Below are 21,137 nucleotides of genomic sequence, written 5' to 3' on the forward strand. Positions count from 1 at the left end.
TCTCCTTCTGCCAGACTGGCATCTTTGAAGGATGGTAACATGCATACAGCTGTAGCGTAAACAGGAGCAGTCGTGGAGAAAGGCCTATTAATAAAGGTGGAAATTCTGGGGAGTTGCAATAGAACCATCTAAACAACCCTAACCATTACAGATATTTAAGAGAGAAAAGGGCTGCTATCCATCGTCTCTGTTTACTTCTTGGATAGCTTTTGAAGTTTGGACATTTGAGCACTAATATATAGGGAAGAAAGAAACTCAGATGGCATTTAGCATGTAAATAATGCCACAGTGGAGCAGGAAGCGCAGCTCTGATTTGCTGTCCTGCTTTCCTAGTAATTGAAGGAGCTGAAACCGAGCTTCCAGGAGAGAACAAATAGGCAAGTAAATTGAAGGCTTCCTTCTTATGGTTTACTGATGCTGTTTTGACCAAGTAAAAAGATTATTTACCCATAAAAGCTCAAGTCTAAGGTGTTTTTTCTAAACTATTGGCTATTTGAAAGAAGCATTAGGAGATAAAAGGAGGAAAGAAGCTAATATCATTATCTGATATTTAGATTAAAACCCAAGCAAAACAATTAGATTTATGGTATTTTTCTGTAGCTGTTTTCCTTGGCACAGATAATACCAGACGAGCTTGCCTGTTTTTTGCTTAGAGTTACGTTCAAAAGAAGAACCAGAGCTCTATTGTAATACATGATTCTTTCTCATTAGCTGGAAACAAAACATATTTCAGTAATGAGGGGCAAAGGTCCTTGCAACTCACAGTGGTGACAAAGTTTCCTGATTTTGCACAGTTCTTAGTTCGAGTTGAAAGCTTAATGGTCTGGGGAAACATGACTGTGTGAGACTCTCAGATTAGCACCCTACCTCCCAGTGCTGCAACACACATCCCAGCTGTATGGGGTGTGACTTGATCCAGGTATATGTGGTGTGGATTGTTCCAGGTGTCATGTGTCCTCAGGTTGTGGCTGTGGGCTTTGGTGTGTTCTGTTGTACATTGGAAGGATTTTCAGTGCACTTATGTCAGCCAGCTCTGGCTGTTTTGGTCAGTGATCTACAGGGGAAGTGGCACGGGTGTCCTTTCTTGCTATCATTATATATAATATACATTCGCAAAGAGAATTCTTCAGTAGAAACAGAGGATACATGTGGAATCTCCTGGAAACCCATTAGACAGAAGCACAACTGCTCTGTGACAGAGCCGTATCAAAACTGCTAGGAAGGTTCAACGTGCCACTGTGCATCTGGAATTTAGATTTTCTGATGAAACTATGGTTTCTTGATTTCTTTTCTCTAAGGTATTTAACCCTGAATATTAAAACTTGAAGACAATAGAGTTTAAAACTTCTTCAAACTCACCACCTAACACATGACTGGAGTCAGTGGGAGGGAAAAGCATGCAACATCTCAGCGCCTGCAGGAGGGTAGAGTGAAGAGTTCTATCATGACAAGCAGGAGCCAGGAGAGGCCGGTGACAGGAATGTGGCTGCCTCCTTGGCATGGGCCAGCTCCTGTCCAGGAGGGATTGCTGTGTTCCGTTGCCTAAGGGGAGATAAATGTCAGTATCTCCAGTTAGAAAGATGCAGCACACCTGTCCCCGCGGGACAGCATTATTAAGGCAAACCCTGTATGGCCCACCGTCCTCCTGCGAATGATGTGACCTGGGGTCAGTGACCTCTTTAAGGCTGGCATCTCCTCTCATGTGAAATGGGGTTGTGGGTAGGGGGAAGATTGGCATCTGCTATGGTTTTTCTCTATTGTTAAATTCTGTGATTTGAAGTCATCCAGGGGCAGTCCCTATGGACCCCTTTTTCTGAACTCAAGCCTGTGAACATACCCACTTTTGGGCAATTGGAATAAGAGGCAAAAAGGTTTCTTTTGTGGTTCTGTCATGACAGTGGGCACCTAGAAAGCAGTGTATTTGCTTTCATAAGAGGCCAGCCATAAGAGGACTGTCAGATGGAGGCAGTCCTTTCTAGATTGGTTGCATTGCCAAGCCAAACCAGCATTCCCACGAATCTGCCAGTCTACTTGTTAGCTGACAAATTCATTAGCATCACCTGTATTCAATGCACTATCCTGGACATTGTACAGAATAGAGTCATCAATAACAAGGTCTGTGCCCTAGAGATAAGACTCCCTGGGTGGCAGCTTCACTCCCAGACCCAGGAATAACACAAGGCTGCCTTTTCTGGGCGCATTTCCCAGTACAGACAGGAGCTTTGTGCTTGGAGAAGGAAATTGGCCTGGAGTGACTGGCAGAGGAGATGGTGGGGCTCCCTACCCCCTTGATCTCTTCTGCCCTCCTGTGGGTCCTCTGGTCTAAGCCAGACAGAATTTATTATAACTTAGTTCTGTGCCGTTCTTTGCCCTTATATGTAATTATATGCAAAGTTATTTTAAAAAAATAAAGTCAATCATAACTTATGGCCAGGAGAGCTCTTTTTTTCCCCTTCATCCTTAAAAAAGCCTTTGGTGAATCTTGAGAAAGAAATAGTGATTTTCATAGTGAGAAGAATCAAATCTTGATTGATCTGGCTTATATGTTTTGAGATTGTCAAATGTCAGGTTCTCTTAAAGTGGGATTCGGGCCAGATGGCAAGGGTAGAGCAATGCTGCATAGGATGGGATGCTGTAGCATGGACCCCAGGGAAGTTCCAGCATACACTTCAGCTTTTAAGTACTAGGCCTAATTGAATGCCACTGGCTTAATTAGTATATTGAACATGATCGGTTTGATGAGTTTCCTTCTATTCTCTTTTCAAACTTTGGTCCAGTGCAAAACATTTACCTATGGATATTTTGGGGCGGGTAGAAGCGTTCAGAACACTGCGGAAGACATCAAGCAAGTGGAGAGTGAATGGGGGAGGGGTCATTGCTCATCTCATTTCCTGAACCCAAGATTTAAGTCAGAAACTTTGTGTTTGAGGCCGGGCGCGGTGGCTCAAGCCTGTAATCCCAGCACTTTGGGAGGCCGAAACGGGCGGATCACGAGGTCAGGAGATCGAGACCATCCTGGCTAACACAGTGAAACCCCGTCTCTACTAAAAAGTACAAAAAAACTGGCCTGGCGAGGTGGCGGGCACCTGTAGTCCCAGCTACTCGGGAGGCTGAGGCAGGAGAATGGCGTAAACCCGGAGGGCGGAGCTTGCAGTGAGCCGAGATCCGGCCACTGCACTCCAGCCTGGGCGACAGAGGGAGACTCTGTCTCAAAAAAAAGAAAAAAAAAAGAAACCGCGTTTGAATCCTGTTTTTATCATTGCCTTTTATATCATTTCCTTCTGGTATATGTTATTTGTAATTTGAGCATATTTTAAAGCTAATTGAATTTTGACTCCCAATAGTTTGGACTCTTCAAAAGAGGATTCTATAAAGACCTTGGCTATCCAACAGAAAAAGGTTTGTTAAGTCTCTTGTATTAATATTGCAGGGATATTCCTTCATGTCAAATACCTTTCTACCTTTAGAAATACAAAGGAATCAAATTTTAGAGTTCGGTGGGTCCTCAGAGAAAATGTCATGCATATTTTCTAGAGAGGGACAGGAGATACGTAAGGTCACCCAGTGTGGTAGTAGCAAAGCCCAGGAGCACATTTCCAGAGAGGCTGCTGATTGCAGAGGCCCTTCCTCTCCCACTTACATTTCATCAGGACCCTGCCTGACAACTTGGAGCCTCTTATGTATTCAATATGACTAAAACAGCATTATTTTAAAACGACTCAGTAAATCAAAGTTTTCCTCATTTTAATTGGTCTTTCCTCAGATCATTATTAATCGCTAAAACTTTCTCAGGTATAGAGGTAATTAGTAGATATAATTGGTTAGAGAGGGCTTCAGGTTGAGAACTGATAGAAAAATCCCAGGTCATTCATAGAAAATAGAAAGTGGAAATTAATAGATAGCAAAATTGTAACTGAGAGAAATACTCTAAAAAATTCAGAGAACACTGCAACACGGAAATGGCTGTTCCTGTGGAGCGGTGACTTAACAGTAAGTCACGAACCTTCCCTTCCAACTCACCAGCCACATCAACACTCCCATTCCCCGCACTTGTCAGATATGGAAGTTAAAAGAATAGATCATTTCTCTCCTTCTTTCATTTTTATTCCTGCTGGTTAGTGGAGAAACGATCTTCGATAGAAAAATCACATTAGAACTTTTAATAAGTTGCTTTTTGAAATAGAGTTGTTTCCATGCTGCAGACATTTGGAGATAAGTATGTTTCTTGAAATATATTTTTATAGAAAATATTACAGAACCTGTAATTGAGAACTGATGGCAGTATTTTGGGGAGTTATATGTTTCTAATGTTAATTTGTAGATTCATTCTGAACTCCCTTCTTCTGTTTTAGAATCATTGGCTGAGTGAACATTTTCCAAGAGCCTCTTCAGATCTAAACTGTGTTCCATGGAATGGAGTATTGGTGCTTAAATAATGTATAATCCAGTTGGACAGGAGCTGCCTGTCAGTTTTATTAACTTTGACCTTTTCTCCCATTATAAAGGTGGTTCAGTAAATATTTAATGGGCCCCTATAGATCTTGACAGTCAGAGCCGTGTTCCTGGAAACTGGGATACATATATATGATTAACAAGTGCTGCTTAATCATTATGAGTCAGCTCTCAAGGGCAGATTTTGTTTTGGGGGAAGAAGCGTCCTTCCACCTATGTGTGCTGTCAGAGGTGCACTGTACATTGAGAGCATCCAAGATGGTTGAGGTTTCAAAGGAACCCTTTAAAAGACAGATAGCAGTTAGCATACATTTCTGCTGTTTTGGGTTTTTTGTTTGTTTGTTTGAGCAAATGATCAAAATGATGCCAGGTGGGCAAAATCACCCTGTGACTCTGCATAGTTAGCAGGACTCTTCCACTCAAAGAGTCAGCAGGGCTGGAACGGCTGAGCTTGCATGGACCCTAATAAATACAAAGGAGGAGAGCCAAAAGGAGAGACGATTCCTTGAGCCAGGAGGAGGCCCCTGCCAAGCTGTCTTTCCCTGTAATTTCGTAAAGCCCCATGCATATTGCACTCATTGCAAATTCTGGCAGGGAAGATCGAAACCCAAGTAGCTGACATTTTGAAACATTGTCTTTCAAACTTGTACTGTCCCTTGCCTCCATTGATTTCCCATTTAAGAAATCTGTAGGAAAAAAACAGTTGAGCAAAATTCATTGGTCTAAGATGAGTTGTTAGAGCCAAATTATGATCCCCCCGCCCCTTTTCCACCCTGAAAAGAGCTCCATATTTATTATGAATGTGATGTATGTTTGTCTTGTGTTGGGCACCCGTAAGGCTCCCACAGCAAATCGTCCAAGTAAATCAAGAGCCTTTTAAAAAGCGGTATGGATGCTCCAAACACAGTCGTACTGGATCACTGGATATCCTCGTTTTTATAGCCACGTTCCAGCAGCAGATCATTTCAGTTGGTTTTGTTTTCTCTGCTCTCTATTTGCAGGCGGCCCTGTGGCTTTAGATGAGGCTGTTTATTTTTCAGAACGTTATTGCCCTTTGCATCCAAGGCCCAGCCCCTTTTATATGGTGGTCGCCAGTTTCATTACTGTGAGCTGTAATGCAGCTGACTCGGCAAAGAAAATCTGTGCCTTGGAAGAGCGTTTTGAGAAGAAATTGATTCAGAGCTTTAGAATGAATTACTATTTGTATGTTTAGATAATTCTAAATAAATGTTTGAAAGACCTTTCTTAATTTGAGAAGAGAGGAAGGAACACATTGGATGTTATAAATGGTCTCTATCCAAGTTCTTAGCTTGGCATTTTCACATGTGAATCTTTTATTTACATCTGCTCAAAATTGGGATACCTTTCAAGGATAATTTTATTATAGTGATATTGATGACAACTCTTATGATCTAAAATACAAAAGCATGGGATTAGAAAGGGAAGCTAAAAGTTATTGTCATACGTCAAATTGGTTATAAGCTTCATTTAGCAAGGAGTGAGAATGATGAGTTATATTTTAAATCAGAATTTCCTGATGGTAGATGTTAAGGGGATTGACTGCGTTAGGGCACAAATGAGCTTTCTGTGGTGATGGAAAGTTTCTTTATCTTGATTGGGGTGGTAGTTATAGAGGTATATACATTTGTCAAAACTCCTTAAACTGTTCACTTAAAATGTGTGTATTATATTTGACATAAATTATAATTCAAAGTCTTGTTTGGTTTAGAACTGGGCAGTATCATTTGTCTTTCCCAATAATAAATTGAAGTATAGAGAAGTAAAGTTATCTATCCTAAGTCACCGTGAAGCTCAGCAGTTTGTCCAGGGATCAAGCAAAGGATGCTGGCACCAGACACATTTAAAGCATGCTGCTGCTTTACCTCCATGACATTGTTCCAGTTGCACGTCCATGGACTTGAAATTGGCTTCTCCACTCTGTTCTCTCCAATGAGCTTATATCCATTTGTATACATTGTTCTAAGATATATTCATGAGCTTGTTCTTATGATTGATATTTGTAATTTAACCATTGAAAAGATAGCTCAGTGGTTCTGAATGCAGACTCATAGTATGTTTGAATCTATGTATGATAAGCCATGTCGTGGTCATGGTGTGCTGCAGTAGACTACAAATTCTATGGTTTTTATTATAAGCAAGATACGACGGTAGCAAGACTTCCCAGAACTAACTTTGTCTCTAAGGAAAACCTCTGGATTTTCTTACTAAAAAATTACATAGGCTTTAAAACCATTTACAAAAAGCATATGAATAGTAGTGAAAAATAAAGTAAAAATCACTCAAATTCTGCTACTGAAAAATACAGTCAGCGTTTTAGAGAACATTTTTTTAAGTGCCTCTCTGTTTACAATGGAACCTTCTTTTCTTTTCAACAAAATGATATTGTGAAGTTCTTTCTCTATTTTAATCAATTTCACAGTCATTTGTTGGACATTTTGACTGCTTCCAGTTTTTCATCATGAGGTAATGCTGTGATGAACAGTCTTGTTCTTGTTTCGTTTCCTGTTTGATTATCTTTTTATGGATAAATTCCTTGAAGCAGAATGTGAGCAGTTGTATTTGAAGTTACTTAAAATGTTCTAAGGGGATAAGATTATCAAGCATTGCTAGTTTAATACCATTTGTCCTGCTTTTACCAAATGCTATTTTTCTTTCCCTTTTGTTTTGTTTTTCTCTGCAGTTGCAGTACCATGCAGGACTAGCATCTGGCCTTTTGAATCAGCAGTCGTTGAAGCGCTCCGCTAATCAGATGGGAGTATCTGCCAAACGTAGACCAAAGGCTCAGCCCACAACTCTTGTTCTACCACCTCAGTGAGTGACGGGTTTGAAAAACTACTTTAGTACTGGGTGAACTTCTTTACTTTATACTTGTTTCGGGGTAGTGGAAAGTTATTGTTTTCTTCAGAATTCCCTCCCTCTCTCCCTTCCTTTTTTTGAGACGGAGTTTCGCTTTTTCACCCAGGCTGGAGTGCAGTGGCATGATCTCGGCTCACTGCAACCTCTGCCCTCCTCTACCCCGTCAGGTTCAAGCAATTCTCGTGTCTCGGCTTCCCAAGTAGCTGGGATTGCAAATGCACACCACCATGCCCAGCTAATTTTTGTATTTTTAGTAGAGATGGGGTTTCACTATGTTGACTAGGCTGGTTTCGAACTCCTGACCTCAGGTGATCCACCTGCCTTGGCCTCCCAAAGTGCTGGGATTACAGGTATAAGCTACCACACCCGGCCCTGAATTATTTCTTTCTTTTAAAAGGGCATCTGTTAGGATTAGAAACCAAGCATGATGGTAACATAATTTGCATAGATCTTTGTGAAACAGCTATAATGCAGTTTATTTTACATATTTTGTATGTGACTTTTCCACCTAGGATTTTAAGAGACCTCATGGCTTATTATTTGTTTCCTTGTCACATTCCCAAAGGTGGTAGAATATGAGTACAGTTATCCTTATTTTATAAATGAGACAGCTGAGGAGCACCTTTGGTTAAGCTGCAGTCCACCTAGAGAACCTGCTAGAGCTGAGATTAGAATAAATGCTAGGTTCATTTGTTCGTGTTTAAAAATAGTAATATATGTGCTCTTCTTTTTCCCATTAGGAAAGATAACGGATACAGTAAGCTTCACAGAGCATACAGTTTAATGATTTTCTCACACTTGTGTACATCCATGTAGCCACCACTTCCAGAATCCCATAAGGGTTCCTCTTCTTTGTTCTCTGTCTATACCCGTGCTGCCCTCCTTCCCAAGTTTAACACCATTCTGACTTCTTTAAACAGTTAATATTGCCTGTCCTTGAACTTCATATAAGTGGAATCATGCAGTGTCATTTTTTTGTATGAGCTCTTTTTCACTTAACATCATATGTGTTAGATTCATCCAGTTGTCCTTTTCTGTTGCAGTGTAGTCTTCCTTTGAATATGCCACACTTGATTCATCCACTTGGTTCATTCAACCTGTTGGGTCCTTTTGATTAGAATCCCTAGTAGGTGAGTGCAAAGGCTCACTCGATGATGTGGAATGAGAAATGTGGGCACATCAGTCCCTGTTTTGTCAGTGTGCACGCTCCTCTGGGAGGGCCAGACGCCTGAGAGGCATTCCCTCGCCTGTCCTGCTCACTTCGCGTACCTTCCTCTGTTTACATCCTCAGTTACAAACAGCATTCTTTTCCAGACCAAGGGAGTGTTTGCATATACGACTTGATTGTTTACCTTTGCTCAAGGTCTCATTTTGTTTGGTTAGCAAATATTTATTGTACCTACTATGTGTCAGGCATGTTTCTAGCTAGGCCCTAGGGATATAAACATGGGCAGGACAGACATTATCCCATCTTTGTTAAGCTTTTCATTTCGAGGGCGGGAGGAGACCAAGAAAGCACCCCTCAACAAATTAATAAATTAATGCCGTAATTTGTAGTTATGCTTAGTGCTAGGAAGGGACTACAGAGTGGGGGAAAGCATGGGAGCGGGGGATACTGCTTAAATAGGGTGATCAAAGAAGGCTTCCCCGAGGAGCCAACGTGAGGCAGAGGCTCGACGAATGAGGAGGAGAAAGGCCAGTGAAGAGCCGGCGGGATCCCAAGGGGTGACTGCTCTGGGGATCCTTTCTCTAGCTGCCACCACTTCCGTGATTTTCAGACGTTCTTCACAGTTCACACTTGCTTCCAGGATAGGAGGAACGTAACCAGCCAGTCTCGACAAGTAGCTTGTGTCTGCTGCTTGCACGCACAGGGGCCATGTTTTTCAAAAAGAAGCTCACTACTGGGACAGCTGCTTTTAGTGATGCAAGCCAGAGGTTTTACTATTTGGCAGAACGCTTCTCAACGGCTGTTATTCTATCTGTTGTTTCTCGTGTGTTGATATGGTGATTCTGCAAATCTCAACTTTCAGCTCTCTAAAGTCTAACGGGCCTTGTAACTTGTCATTTTCCCTGCATGGATTGTCTACTGAGGCAAGATGTTTGGCAAGAAGTAAAAGACTTTCTAATGGTCCCATAAGACTGGAGCCAAAAAGTGTTTGTTGCTAACTCTCTCTTGACAAAAGTCAGTTCTTAGTCCATCTGTTCACCATTTGTTAATTTGCATTGGCTTGAAACCTGTTTACAGGTGACATGCTATTATGAGGACACTTAGAAACTATTTTAAGCATCAGGGCAATCAACAGACTCTGTTCTCATGCCAAAAAAAAAAAAAAAAAGACAGAGCAAGAGGTATTCACAACTGCCATTATAAATTTTTAATAAATCACTCAAAATAGTTTCAAAGAGAAAAGTGGTTACTATGTCCTAAGAATACAACATAAAAATGATTTCCTATACTTAGTAGCCTATTTCCTGTGAAAATTGACTGCTACCTTTTCACATCATTGAGCTTTTTGGGCTTACATTATCCTGGAATCCCATTATAGAACTACTGTCCAGTAGGCAGAATCTATATCTAAAAGACATCAGTTGCCTCCCCCACTCCCCTTTTTGTTTCTTTTTAGAGGCAGGTTCTCCCTGTGTCACCCAGGCTGGAGTGCAGTGGCGTGATCACAGCTCATTGCAGCCTCCAACTCCTGAGCTTAAATGATCCTTTCACCTTGGCCTTCGAAAGTGCTGGGATTATAGATGTGAGCCGCTGCACCCCACCCTATTGCACTTCCACTGAGCACCTACTATGTGCCACTCATTATGCTTGATGTTGGCTGGAAATGCAACATGGCTGCCACCCTAAAAAGTTTTGTTTTTCTTTTTCAAGCTAGGAAATAGAACAATAATAGTATATACATAATGTAGATTTTGAAAAAAGTTATTAAGATTAGGATGGATATTGTTCTAGACTTTTTCTGTGAATATATCATATATAGTTTTTAAAAGCTATAGTTTTTTAAAGCAATAAATAGGTTTTAAAAACAAAAAAATCTCAAAAAAGGAGTATATTATAGTATTTTTCTATTTCATATCTCAACATTTTATTGACTATAGTTGTGAAATTTAAGGGAGCATAATTTGATCTATGGAATATTCAAATTTGCATATCAATACTCATCTTATGGTTGTATTCTATAGAAGACTCCTTATTACAAAATTTTTATTATAAGCACAATGTAACTATAAACTAACTTTTTGTCATTAAGAAAATCCTTTCAACCCCCTTATAAAACACCGAAATCCACCAAGGTTGCTATGTTAGTTAATTATCTATTGCTTCATAACAGATTGCTTTAAAACTTAGTGCTTTAACAGCCATGAGCATTGTCTCTCACAGTTTCTGTGGGTTAGGAATCTAGGAGTGGCTCGTTTGGGTGGGTCTGACCCAGAGCCTGTTGTAAGGCCGCAGTCACCTGAGGTTTGGCTGAGGTTAGGAGCTCCACTTGCAAGGTGGCTCACTCACATGGCAGGGAGGTTGGCGCTGGCCATTGGCAGGAAATCTTGGTTCCTCTCCACCTAGGCCTCACCACAGACTGCTTGAATATCCTCATGACAAGGCTTCTGGCTCCTCCAGAGCCAGCAATATAGGAGAATGAGAGCCAGGCAGCAGCCATTCTTTTTATGACCTAATCTCAGAAGACACATAGCGTCAGTTCTACCCCATTCTGTTCATTTGCAATGAGTCACGAAGTTTGACTGACATTCAAGGGGAGGGGATAAGGCTCTCCCTTTTGAAGAAAGACATGTCAAAGAATTTGTGGACATATTTTAAAACCATCACATTGCACACAGGAACAGTGGCTGAGCCTGTAAACCCAATTCACTTATTTATTCAGTAAATATTTACTCAGGGCCTACAAATGCTTGGTTCTATACACTGTGCTGGGGATTCAGAGATGAATAAGATATAATCTTGGCTTTTGGGAAGCTCTGAGTAGAGACAGGAGCAAACAAGGAGCAGAGCATCATAGCGACATGGACCAAGTTGACTGACATGACCTTCTTCCAGTGCCTTAGAAGGCCACGGGCAGAGTGGGGAGGGAGGTCCACTTGGGGAAGCCCAGCCGCCCTTCACCACATTTCTCTGCTACTGGCTGTGAAGGATGGAGGGTTTATTTCCTTGAGAGTGCTAGATGCTTTCTTGCATAGGCTTACAGGATTCTAAGGAAAGGTTTTTTTTCAAACAATGGGGGAAAGCAGTGAAAGGCTCACGTCTGGGTTCCTCACACACCTTTCTCTGCAACCCCGTGTGTGTTAGTGCAGTGACGGGCAGGTTTCTGCATGGCTTGTGTTAGCAGTTGGATGGCACTAAGGCTGCCACAGCAGAACTACTAGTTCTGCCCAGCTGTGCCGAGAGCACAGGCATGGCAAGAATGAAGGAGATGTGTACGATGTGTTTGTTTTCAAAATCCAGGGCTCCAACAGTAGTAGTCTCTGAAGACTCAGATTCCTCCCTGAGCTCCCATAGGATGAGTGATTCATGGGATCAGTGATTCATATCTTTCTCCCCTTCCAGAGAAGCTTGATAGAAGATCAAGATCTTGTTCACGATGAAATGTATTTTATCACGTGTTAGCGTTCAGCGGGCACTAATGAAGTGACCTCACTTCTAGGATTTCCAAGTGCTCAAATTAAGTTTTTTGTACAAGGGGCACTATCGTTTCCATAAAGAGGCTGTGTCCACTGTTGCTGTGTAAACATTGTTGGGCTTTTTGAGCCTCGTAGGATTGAGATCAGCCTGGACAGTGGCTATCTTATTTAATTGATCTATAAGTCATATATTGTGATATCTATGTATTTATTATTTGAGAGATGTAGCTATGTTTACCTGTGTTCTGTCTTAGCAGCCTCGATTTTCTAATCCAGTGTTGTGTGCTTTTGTGTTAACATGGAATATTGCTTTTAATCAGTATGGCCAGGCTGAATGGCCTAGGACTCCTCTGAGTTTTAACAACTTGGCCTGATGAAATGCCGGTTTTCAGTGACGGCAGAGGTGACTGTGTTCTTATCCAGCAAACCTAGATCTCATTTAGGTTTGAGGGAAAACAAATAGTTTTTCAGAAAGCTTACTTTGAAAACTATTACTTCCATGCCCTGGAAGTTGTGGGGACAGGCAATTTCTCTTGCATTATATTATCTTCCATGAAAAGATTCTGTCTGCTTGATTAAGGGCACACTTGTTTCCTGGGCTTCATTCTGTGCGGTCCCTGGGGGTGAGCTATTCATGCTCCAAGCTAAGAACAGCCCTTCTACTTGTTGATGGATCCCTCTCACCTACTCCAGGCCGTGTCTCCATTGGTCTCCTTTTTCCGTCCTACACCATCATTTTTCCCTTTTCTCCTGATTATTCTCATTCATAGATAAAACATGCTTACCCTGAAAACCGTTCCCTGTAACAACACACGCCCATGACACCATTCTGGCTCCCAGCTCCCACCTCATGTCTCTCTTTTATAGCAGAACTCCTCCAAAGAGTGCGTTATACTTGTCTCCAGTTTCTCTCCCACCCCAGGCAACTACTGTTCTGATCTCTATACTTATATCTTAGCTTTGCCTCTTCTAGAACTTCCGTATTAGTGGAGTCATGCAGAACATAGTATTTTCCTTCTGATTTCTTCTACTCAACATGATGTTTTTGAGATTCCTTTATGTTGCATGTATCAGCGGTTGGTTCCATTTTATTGCTGAATAGTATTTTTTTGATGTTCTTTGGAGCTTACTGGTGCCATTTCCTCAGCGTTTGCATCTGTTTCAGTATCTTGTCATACTTTCAAGAGAGCAGAGTCCTCACTTTCCGTTTCGATTCTTGGATGACTTGCCTCTCAGGTTTGAGTAACAACACCACCACAAAAACAGCATGCAGTGACAAGTGTTGCTGGAAGGAAGTGCCACCCATTCAGGAGGTAACAGGGATAATGACACAGCACTCACACCTAGGGCTTCCAGTGTTTGAACAACAGATTGCCTTTGGTACGGCCACTGATTTGGCTCTGGGAATTTAACTGAAAGAGGCTCATTTTCTGCCACCGCCTTGCACATTAATTCCCAAGAAGATCATTGACTTGAAATTACACATGGTGCTTATCCAGATGATTGGATCCTTTCCAAGATGTGTGGTAGATGCTGTTTCTGTTCTTGAAAGGCAGAGGCTCATGTTGTCTTTTGCTTCACGTAAAACCAGTGGGAATCACAGAGAGCAAAGCAGCAACTTGAATCTGTCTTTGGCAATAGTGATGCATGAAGTGGGGGTGATCGTTGTCATTGCTGTTTAAACCGAGCAAGGCAAACACTTGCCAGGATGAAGCTCATGAAACAAGTCTCTTCTCATAGCTTCCTAACTATTACATCATTATCTCTTCTGTTGCTCATTTTGAGACCTTTTTTAAGGGTTTTTTTTTCTCTTTTTTTCCCCCCCTTTGCCATACAGGTATGAAACTCTAGGTTTCTGCAGTTCGATTACAAAAACCTGGCTCTAGATGCCATTTGCATAGTGACTGTGAACATGTGTCCTTGCAGGGACTTGATTTTCTTCTTGATTACCTGGGCTTTGTTTTGTTCCTGGACTCCTGGTATTTTGTTGAGGGCAGAATTTGGTTATATGCTGATTAATTTATATTAAATTCTTCAACTTTGATGGGACAGGAACCTTGAACAAGAATATCTGGCATCTTTTTTTATTGGAGTTTAGTTTGCCTCTGAGCAAAGGAACAGTGAGTAAACCATGAATGTGATGCAAACTGGTCCATTGCCACAAGCCTTGCAAATGCAGAGCATTTCCTCAGCCTCCTTTTCCAGGGACACTGTACAAAGGGAACAGGTTATTACCAGACTGGCTCACCCTGAGCTTGGGCTGGTGGGCAGAGGTGTCGCCTGGCTTAATGTCCTGCAAAGGAAACAGAGAACTTTGCAGCTGTAAGTTTCCTTAGTTTTGGAAAAAGTCATCAAAACTTGGGTAGAAATTTGCTAAGTCATTCTTTCCCCCACTGGCAAGTATTAAGTAACAATATTCATTAAATACCACAGAGAGGCTGTGTAATAAAGAAATAATCCTAGGCCTAGGTGGCTATAACTCTCTAGAAGAGTTGAAATTGAGAATATAATTAAAGATTAAAACATTGTTTGCATTCTAGAACATGGAGAAATCTTTTCTCTCCATTGTGGGACCATATTAATAAGGAGGAGATCAGTTGCCAATAACTGACACTACCTAAGCTCATTTATTAATATCAGTCATGTTTAAGCTGTCTGACTCAGACAGCTGCTTTTGCCGTTTTCCTACAAGACTGGAGCTGTCTCCAGGAATGGTGAGGGATGCCACTCTTATCCCAGACATTTGTCCATATCGATTCCATGTCCCGAGTGTGAATAGGAATGTTTTAGACAGCAAGGGTTACCCGTATTAGGATCTTAGATGGAAAATTATTCAGTTGCCAAAAGAGAGGGATACAACGAATTTCAAGATTTAAGATCCCAATTTTGGTCAGTTTTTGTGCAAAAGTTAAAAGATGGGTTGGAACTAGCATACCTGCCAAGGTTTTATCATTGTGGCTCATGAAGGGTCAGGAGCACACTATAGACATTACCAGACCACCTTGACACAGTGACAGAAAGAAACCCTTCGTGGTCAGATACCTGGCATTCGGAGCTCCTGGAAGCCAGTTACACCCTCAGACTCACTCAGGAACAGAGAAAGGCCTTGCCTGGTTGGATTGTAAACGTTTAACTGCCCAAGCCCTGTTTCTTTCTCCTTCTGCCTTTTTGTTCCATTTGTCTTGAAGTAGACTGAGAAGGCATTTTGAGGCCAAGGGTATGGGATCATCTTCCTTATGTGTCCCATCTCCAGTGTTGCCTTGTCCTCATCGCTCTTTGGAGTTGCTCATCTAAGGCGTCAGAGAAGTCACACCCAGTAATAGTTGCTGAAATGTCCTTTTTTATGTGTTTATTTTGTGTACTCCTGTTATTGGCAGGTAGAAGAGGAAAGTGTCTCTCTGAGTCTGTCTTTGATGAGGGAAGGGAAAATGCGATTCAGTGATTGGGCAGAAAGAAACCTTCAGCTTCTTACTCCTATAAGGTTTCGGTTTTGTCTCTTCCAGGGCAGTTGCCACTTTCTGCCCTGTGTTGTGAGACTTTAACTCCTTGAGGACTGGCGCTGCCCGTGTCTCTTTTACGGCCTAGTCTTCACTGTGCACTATTGGCTGAATGAATGAGTCCTGAAGGCTCATTCTTCTCTGTGCTGCTCACCTGGCTGATGAGGCTCAAAACATCTTTTCACAGCATGTTCTGGACGTGTGTTCCTACTGCCCGTGGCTCTTAGTGGATTGGAAGTGTGAGCGTTGGGTATTTGAATGGCCGGGAACCAGGTGCCATTTGGACAGACAGAAATGCCTATGGGTAGGGCTCTGTAGCTGCAGGTCTGTCCCCAGTGGCAGTGGCGACCCTTCCTGCTGAGTGAGGATGGATAGGGTTGAATCCAGAGGTTCTGGCAGCGAGCAGGGCCCCAGAGCCAGGCAGAGGCCTTGCAGTGCGCTGCTGCAGGGAGAGCAGGCCCCCAGGGCTTGTAAGCAGGGGCTGATATGTGGAAAGTGGTATATTAGGAAGATTAATCAAGTAGCGGGATGCAGATAAATAAGATAGTCCTTTGTAACTGTTTAAAAGATAATTGGTTCATGTTACTTATCTTTTATCCCCTCTCTTTGGGCAAGAGAAGAATCTCTGGGAGAAATAAACGAGGAATCCCTCATAAATATTAATGCAAAAATCTGTCTATGGAGAATAAATATAGGGACATTTTGTTTTAAATGCTCTCTGTCATTATGCTTCATTAGCATATATGTTGTAAAAGTTATTTTTCTCCCCTTGAGAGAACCGTACTCAGTTCAAGAAGCCACAGACTGAAATCTGTAGCCTGTCAGGGATGGAACACTTTAGGTGGCCAGGAGAACTGATTCACTCCCCTGCTGCATCCCGGGGGTTTCCTTGGTTTCCTCCTCTTTAGAAGCACTGGCCTGTGGCAGAAAGCTAGGAGGAAGTCCTGGAGGGGGAGGGGGAGAGAAGAGAGAGACAGAGTGAGAGAGAGAATTTGTGTGTGTGTGTGTGTGTGTATGTGTGTGTGTGTGTATGTTCACTCTGAAAGCCTTTATGTACTTTCCACAGGCCAGGTATATGTTTGACCACGCCGGGAATCTGAAGGTGCAGAAAGGACTACTGCATTTAAACAGAAAATTAATGGGTTTCATTTGAAGCACATGAAGTTTGAGGTACCCTTAAATCTTGGGTGAAATGATTTGATGAACCAGATTCACTTTAAAATACTCCAATCTCCCCTTCCCAAAAGTGCTGGGCGGTGGGATGCGGAAGGGGAGTGTGGACAAATAGTTGCTGATTGGTTGAAACTGCGTGATGAGAGCGTGATACTGTTCATGAGCATAGGGAGGGTAGAAGTCTCAGAGTGGATATGTTCTGCCAGTGATTGTGGAGGGAGACCAGAAGAGCAGGCAGAGGAGTTGGTGGCACAGCCCTGCCACCCCATCCCGCCTATCCCTGCCTCCCCCTGTCTAGCCTTGCTCTAGCCAAACCTTCAGGCCCACCTGTCATGTGCCCCTTGCAGCCCTAACTATCTGGTTCTGATCCTGGCCTCACTCTCAGCTCACCTGACCTATGTTTGTCTCAGACCCATTGTGACATAGACTAAAATTTAAAACCCAGTGTCTTCCATAGATACTGAGTCAAAGAGAAATTGCATAAAATAGAAAACTGTAATAAAGAACCTGGCCATTAAGCACTAAGTTGAATGTGGCAGCCTGCAGAAGCAGTTTAAAAATTATATTTCATTGCATCCTCTAATTGCATTTCTCCTTTACAAGGTGATTTTATCCAGGAAGACAGCTGTCTGGTGTGGTTATTACATCACTGGCCATTATTGGGCAAAGGAAGAAAAGAAATGGGTGGTTGTGTAGTACAGCTCATCTCATAGAAGCTGGATCCTTTTTTTTAAATCTCTCTTTGCATAACAAAGAGCTTCAGGATTGTTAATATTTCACACCATGCCATCCGCAACTAATGCTGGTTGTAAGTGAAACTCTTTTGTTTCAGATCTTTCTGTTCTTTCTTGGAATGGAAAGTAATTTTAATGGTTTCTTTTTTTCTTTTTCTTTTTCTTTTTCTTTCTTTTTTTTTTTTTTGAGACAGAGTGTCACTCACTCTGTCCCCCAGGCTGGGATGCAGTCAGTGGCGTGATCTCGGCTCACTGCAACCTCCACCTCTCGGGTTCAAACGGTTCTCCTGCATCAGCCTCTGGAGTTGCTGGGATTACAGGCGTGCACCACCAAGCCAGGACAATTTTTTTGTTATTTTTAGTAGAGACGGGGTTTCACCATGTTGGTCAGGCTGCTCTTGAACTCCTGACCTCAAGTGATCCGCTTGCCTCAGCCTCCCGAAGTGCTGGGGTTACAGGCGAGAGCCACCGCGCCTGGCCAATTTTGATGGTTTCTTGATGCCTTTTTCTTTCTCTCTCTCTGCCATATAGATTTTGGCCCAGAAAGCAAGTCCCTGGTTAGGGTTATAAGTCATCAAGAAGCAGCAAGCCAGTTTCTCTGTTCACCTGTGTTGAAGATTGCGCCAGCTGTCACAGGCACAGTGACCTCAGTAACATGAGAATAGGCATGCGTGGGAAGTGGCTTTGTCTCCTAGCTTGAGTCTTTTAGGGCAGAATGGATTTTATTCGAGTCGTACCAGTCACTCTGAGAGTACTCATTTAAAATAGATATACAGGAATTCTTAATAATAACACAAAAAACCTGTTTTCAGTGCAGATTACACTTATTTCTAGCTTGCTGAGACATTAAATATCTCTCTAATTTTGGTTAGTGTGGAAAGAACTGGACATTCTTTGTGTTTGGAGGCAGTGGTGAGGGGGATGGGTACCAAATGTGTTTCTAAACCTCAATTAATCTCTGAGCTCAGGGCCTGCTGGCCCTTTGGAGAAGTGGTCAGGGCCAGGCCTCACTGTAGGGACATCTGACAGCTGAGTAGTAGTAGTAGACTATAATGGGCTGCCAATTAAAGGGACCAGCCAGCTAATGCGGGGACCGGCCAGCTGATGCGGGGACCGGCCAGCTGATGCGGGGACCAGCCAGCTAATGCGGGGACCGGCCAGCTGATGCGGGGACCGGCCAGCTGATGCGGGGCCACAGCTTTGCTCTAGAGGTAAGGGGGACTTTGGAACAGGGACTCCCAGCCCTAGCTACACATTAGAATCTTAGGGGGAATCGTTTTGGGGAAGAGGCCCAAGTCATCCATATTTTTAAGCAGCTCCCAGGATGATTCCCACATGCAGCTGAGACTCAGAATCACTGCTCCAGAAGGGGTGCAAGGAATGCTCCAGAGATGGAGGTCTCTGGGCCAAGAGTTGTCAGAGCATCTATACCACAAGGGAAACGAGCATTATAGGGGGAATGTTGGCAGAGCTGACTTGTTCAAGGCCACAGATGGGAACCTGCTGGAATTTGGAACTTAGAAGAAGGTGGATCCTAACTTTGTTACTTCCTCATCAGCTCTGGGAATGTATCTGGTATTATCAATACCAATCGTTTTCCTGACCTGTTTTAGCGTATGATGCTCAGATCCACAGAAAAAGATAGGCTGGTGATTTTTTGCTTTTTTTCTTTTGAATATATTATTTCATATTATAATAGTGGTTTGATCCTTCTAGTTAAATTGGTATCTGTGACTAAGCATATTGCATTGTCATTTATGTAAATCAGAAGTATACAGTTTATTGTGATCTGATGTATATTCTTTTTTCCTTTATAGCTGTATTTTTTCAGCTTTATTTGAGGCTACAAAAATATAATCAATTATACCTGTTTAAAGTGTACAAATTGTGACACATGTATATACCTTTGAAACTGTCACCTTACTCAACATAATCAAGACAATGAACATATTTCTTACCCTGAAAATTTCCTCATGCCCTTTTATCATTCCTTTTTATCATTTACCCTCACCCCAGGCAACCAGTGATCTGCTTTTTGTCACTATAGATTAGTTTGCGTTTTCTAGAAGTCGTATTAGAGGAACTATACAGCATATACTTTTTTTTTCTTTTTTTTTCTTTGAGGCAGGATCTTGCTTTGTCGCCCCGACTGGAGTGCAGTGGTGTGATCATAGCTCACTGCAGCTGCAAACTCCTGGGCTCAAGTGATCCTCCTGCCTCGGCCTCCCAAGTAGCTGAGACTACAGGTGTGTGTCACCACACCTGACTAATTTTTAAGTTTTTTGTAGAGATGGCCTAGCATATACTGTTTTTTTGTTTGTTTGTTTATCTGCTTTGGCTAGGTGTGGTAGCTCACGCCTGTAATCTAAGCACTTTGGGAGGCAGAGGCAGAAGGATCATTTGAGCCCAGGAGTTCAAGACAACATAGTGAGACCCTATCTCTAAAATAAAAAAATTTTTTTTAATCTGACTTTTCTACTCAGCATAGTCATTTTGAGATTCATCCATATTGTTGCGTGAATCGGTAGATTATTTCTTATTATTGGTGTATAGTATTCCACCGCTTGGATATACAGCAGTTTGTTTATCCATTTGTCTGTTGATGGACAACTGGGTTGCTTTGGCCATTAATAAAGCCAGTATGAACATTCATGTACTAGTCTTTGTGTGGACACGTGCTTTCTTTTCTCTTGGGTAAATATTGAGGAGTACAATAGCTAGGTCATATGGTAGGTGTGTGTTTAACTTTTTTAAAGATACTGCCGAGTTGTTTTTCAAAAGGTTGTGTCATTTTTACCTTCCCACCAGCAGGGTATGAGAGTTCCAGTTGCTGCGCTTCCACCAACACTTGACATTGTCCGTCTTTTTAATGTTTAGACATTCTAACAGGTATGCAGTGGTATCTCATTGTGGTTTCACATGCATTTCCGTAATGAGTAATGGTGGTGAGCATGTTCTCATGTGCTTATTTGCCATCCGTGTATCTTTGGTGAAGTGCAGAAAAAGGCTAAGGCTTTATTTCCATGAAAGGAAATTCTGAAAACCTGTATTTCTCAAAAGTGATTTTACTTTTGATCAAAAGTGATTTTACTTTTGATCAAAAGTGATTTTACTTTTGAAAAATACAGGTTTTCAGAATTTCTTTTCATGGCTTTGAAAATGCCTTAATATAGAGCCTCTCTTAGATCAATTTTGTATTGATTGATTGGTGAGTGTCCTTTGGATAGCCACTGTCTGTTCATCATTCCACCAGTTGCTGTGGGGAATTCAGAGAAAACAGTAGTCGTGGGCTGGAACACCAAGGAGTCCAAACACTCCAAGTTTTGCTTGAGTGTTTCATAGTGTTTCTTAATCTTGTCACCTCCTTTCCTGTACAGATGTGATAGCTGTGGAACTGGAGTTGGTGCTTTTGACAGGCTTTTAATTAGTTTGTCCTGATTTTTTATTTTCTTTTGGTAGAAAAACTTATCTTTGAAGCATTGAAGTCTAGATTCTTGCTCTTCTTTATCTGTAATTGTTATTTTATTTGCACTATGCTTTTTATTCATTTTTGCAATTCAGTAAATAAAATCTAATGTCTACAGTGTTTGGTGCTGGTATTCAGTGATGAATAACCTTCCCTTAAGGAGCTTGCAGTGTACCTTGGAGACCAGCAAAGAGGCCTTTTGGATCCAGAAGAAGGCCCTTCTTCTGGGGTCAATGCCAAGATGATCCCCATTTTCCCATTCATCTTTGTCCCTTAGAAACCTTGTCTTTAGCCCTT

The 21,137-nt window shown here is 42.0% G+C and overlaps 1 protein-coding gene across 7 annotated transcripts in view; it reads left to right on the forward strand.

Moving 5' to 3' along the window:
• Positions 1 to 21,137, forward strand: part of MED27 (mediator complex subunit 27) — a 228,534-nt gene that overhangs the window by 59,985 nt on the left and 147,412 nt on the right. For all 7 annotated transcript variants that reach the window (XR_013404626.1, XR_013404625.1, XR_013404624.1 and 4 more), the window contains 1 exon segment: positions 7,154 to 7,284. Coding sequence is in view for 3 of the 7 variants with exons in the window: in XM_077965458.1 (XP_077821584.1) it covers positions 7,154 to 7,284 (131 nt within the window). In the remaining 4 variants the exon portion in view is untranslated.

This window comes from Macaca mulatta, chromosome 15, assembly GCF_049350105.2.
Source record: "Macaca mulatta isolate MMU2019108-1 chromosome 15, T2T-MMU8v2.0, whole genome shotgun sequence".
NCBI lineage: Eukaryota > Metazoa > Chordata > Mammalia > Primates > Cercopithecidae > Macaca > Macaca mulatta.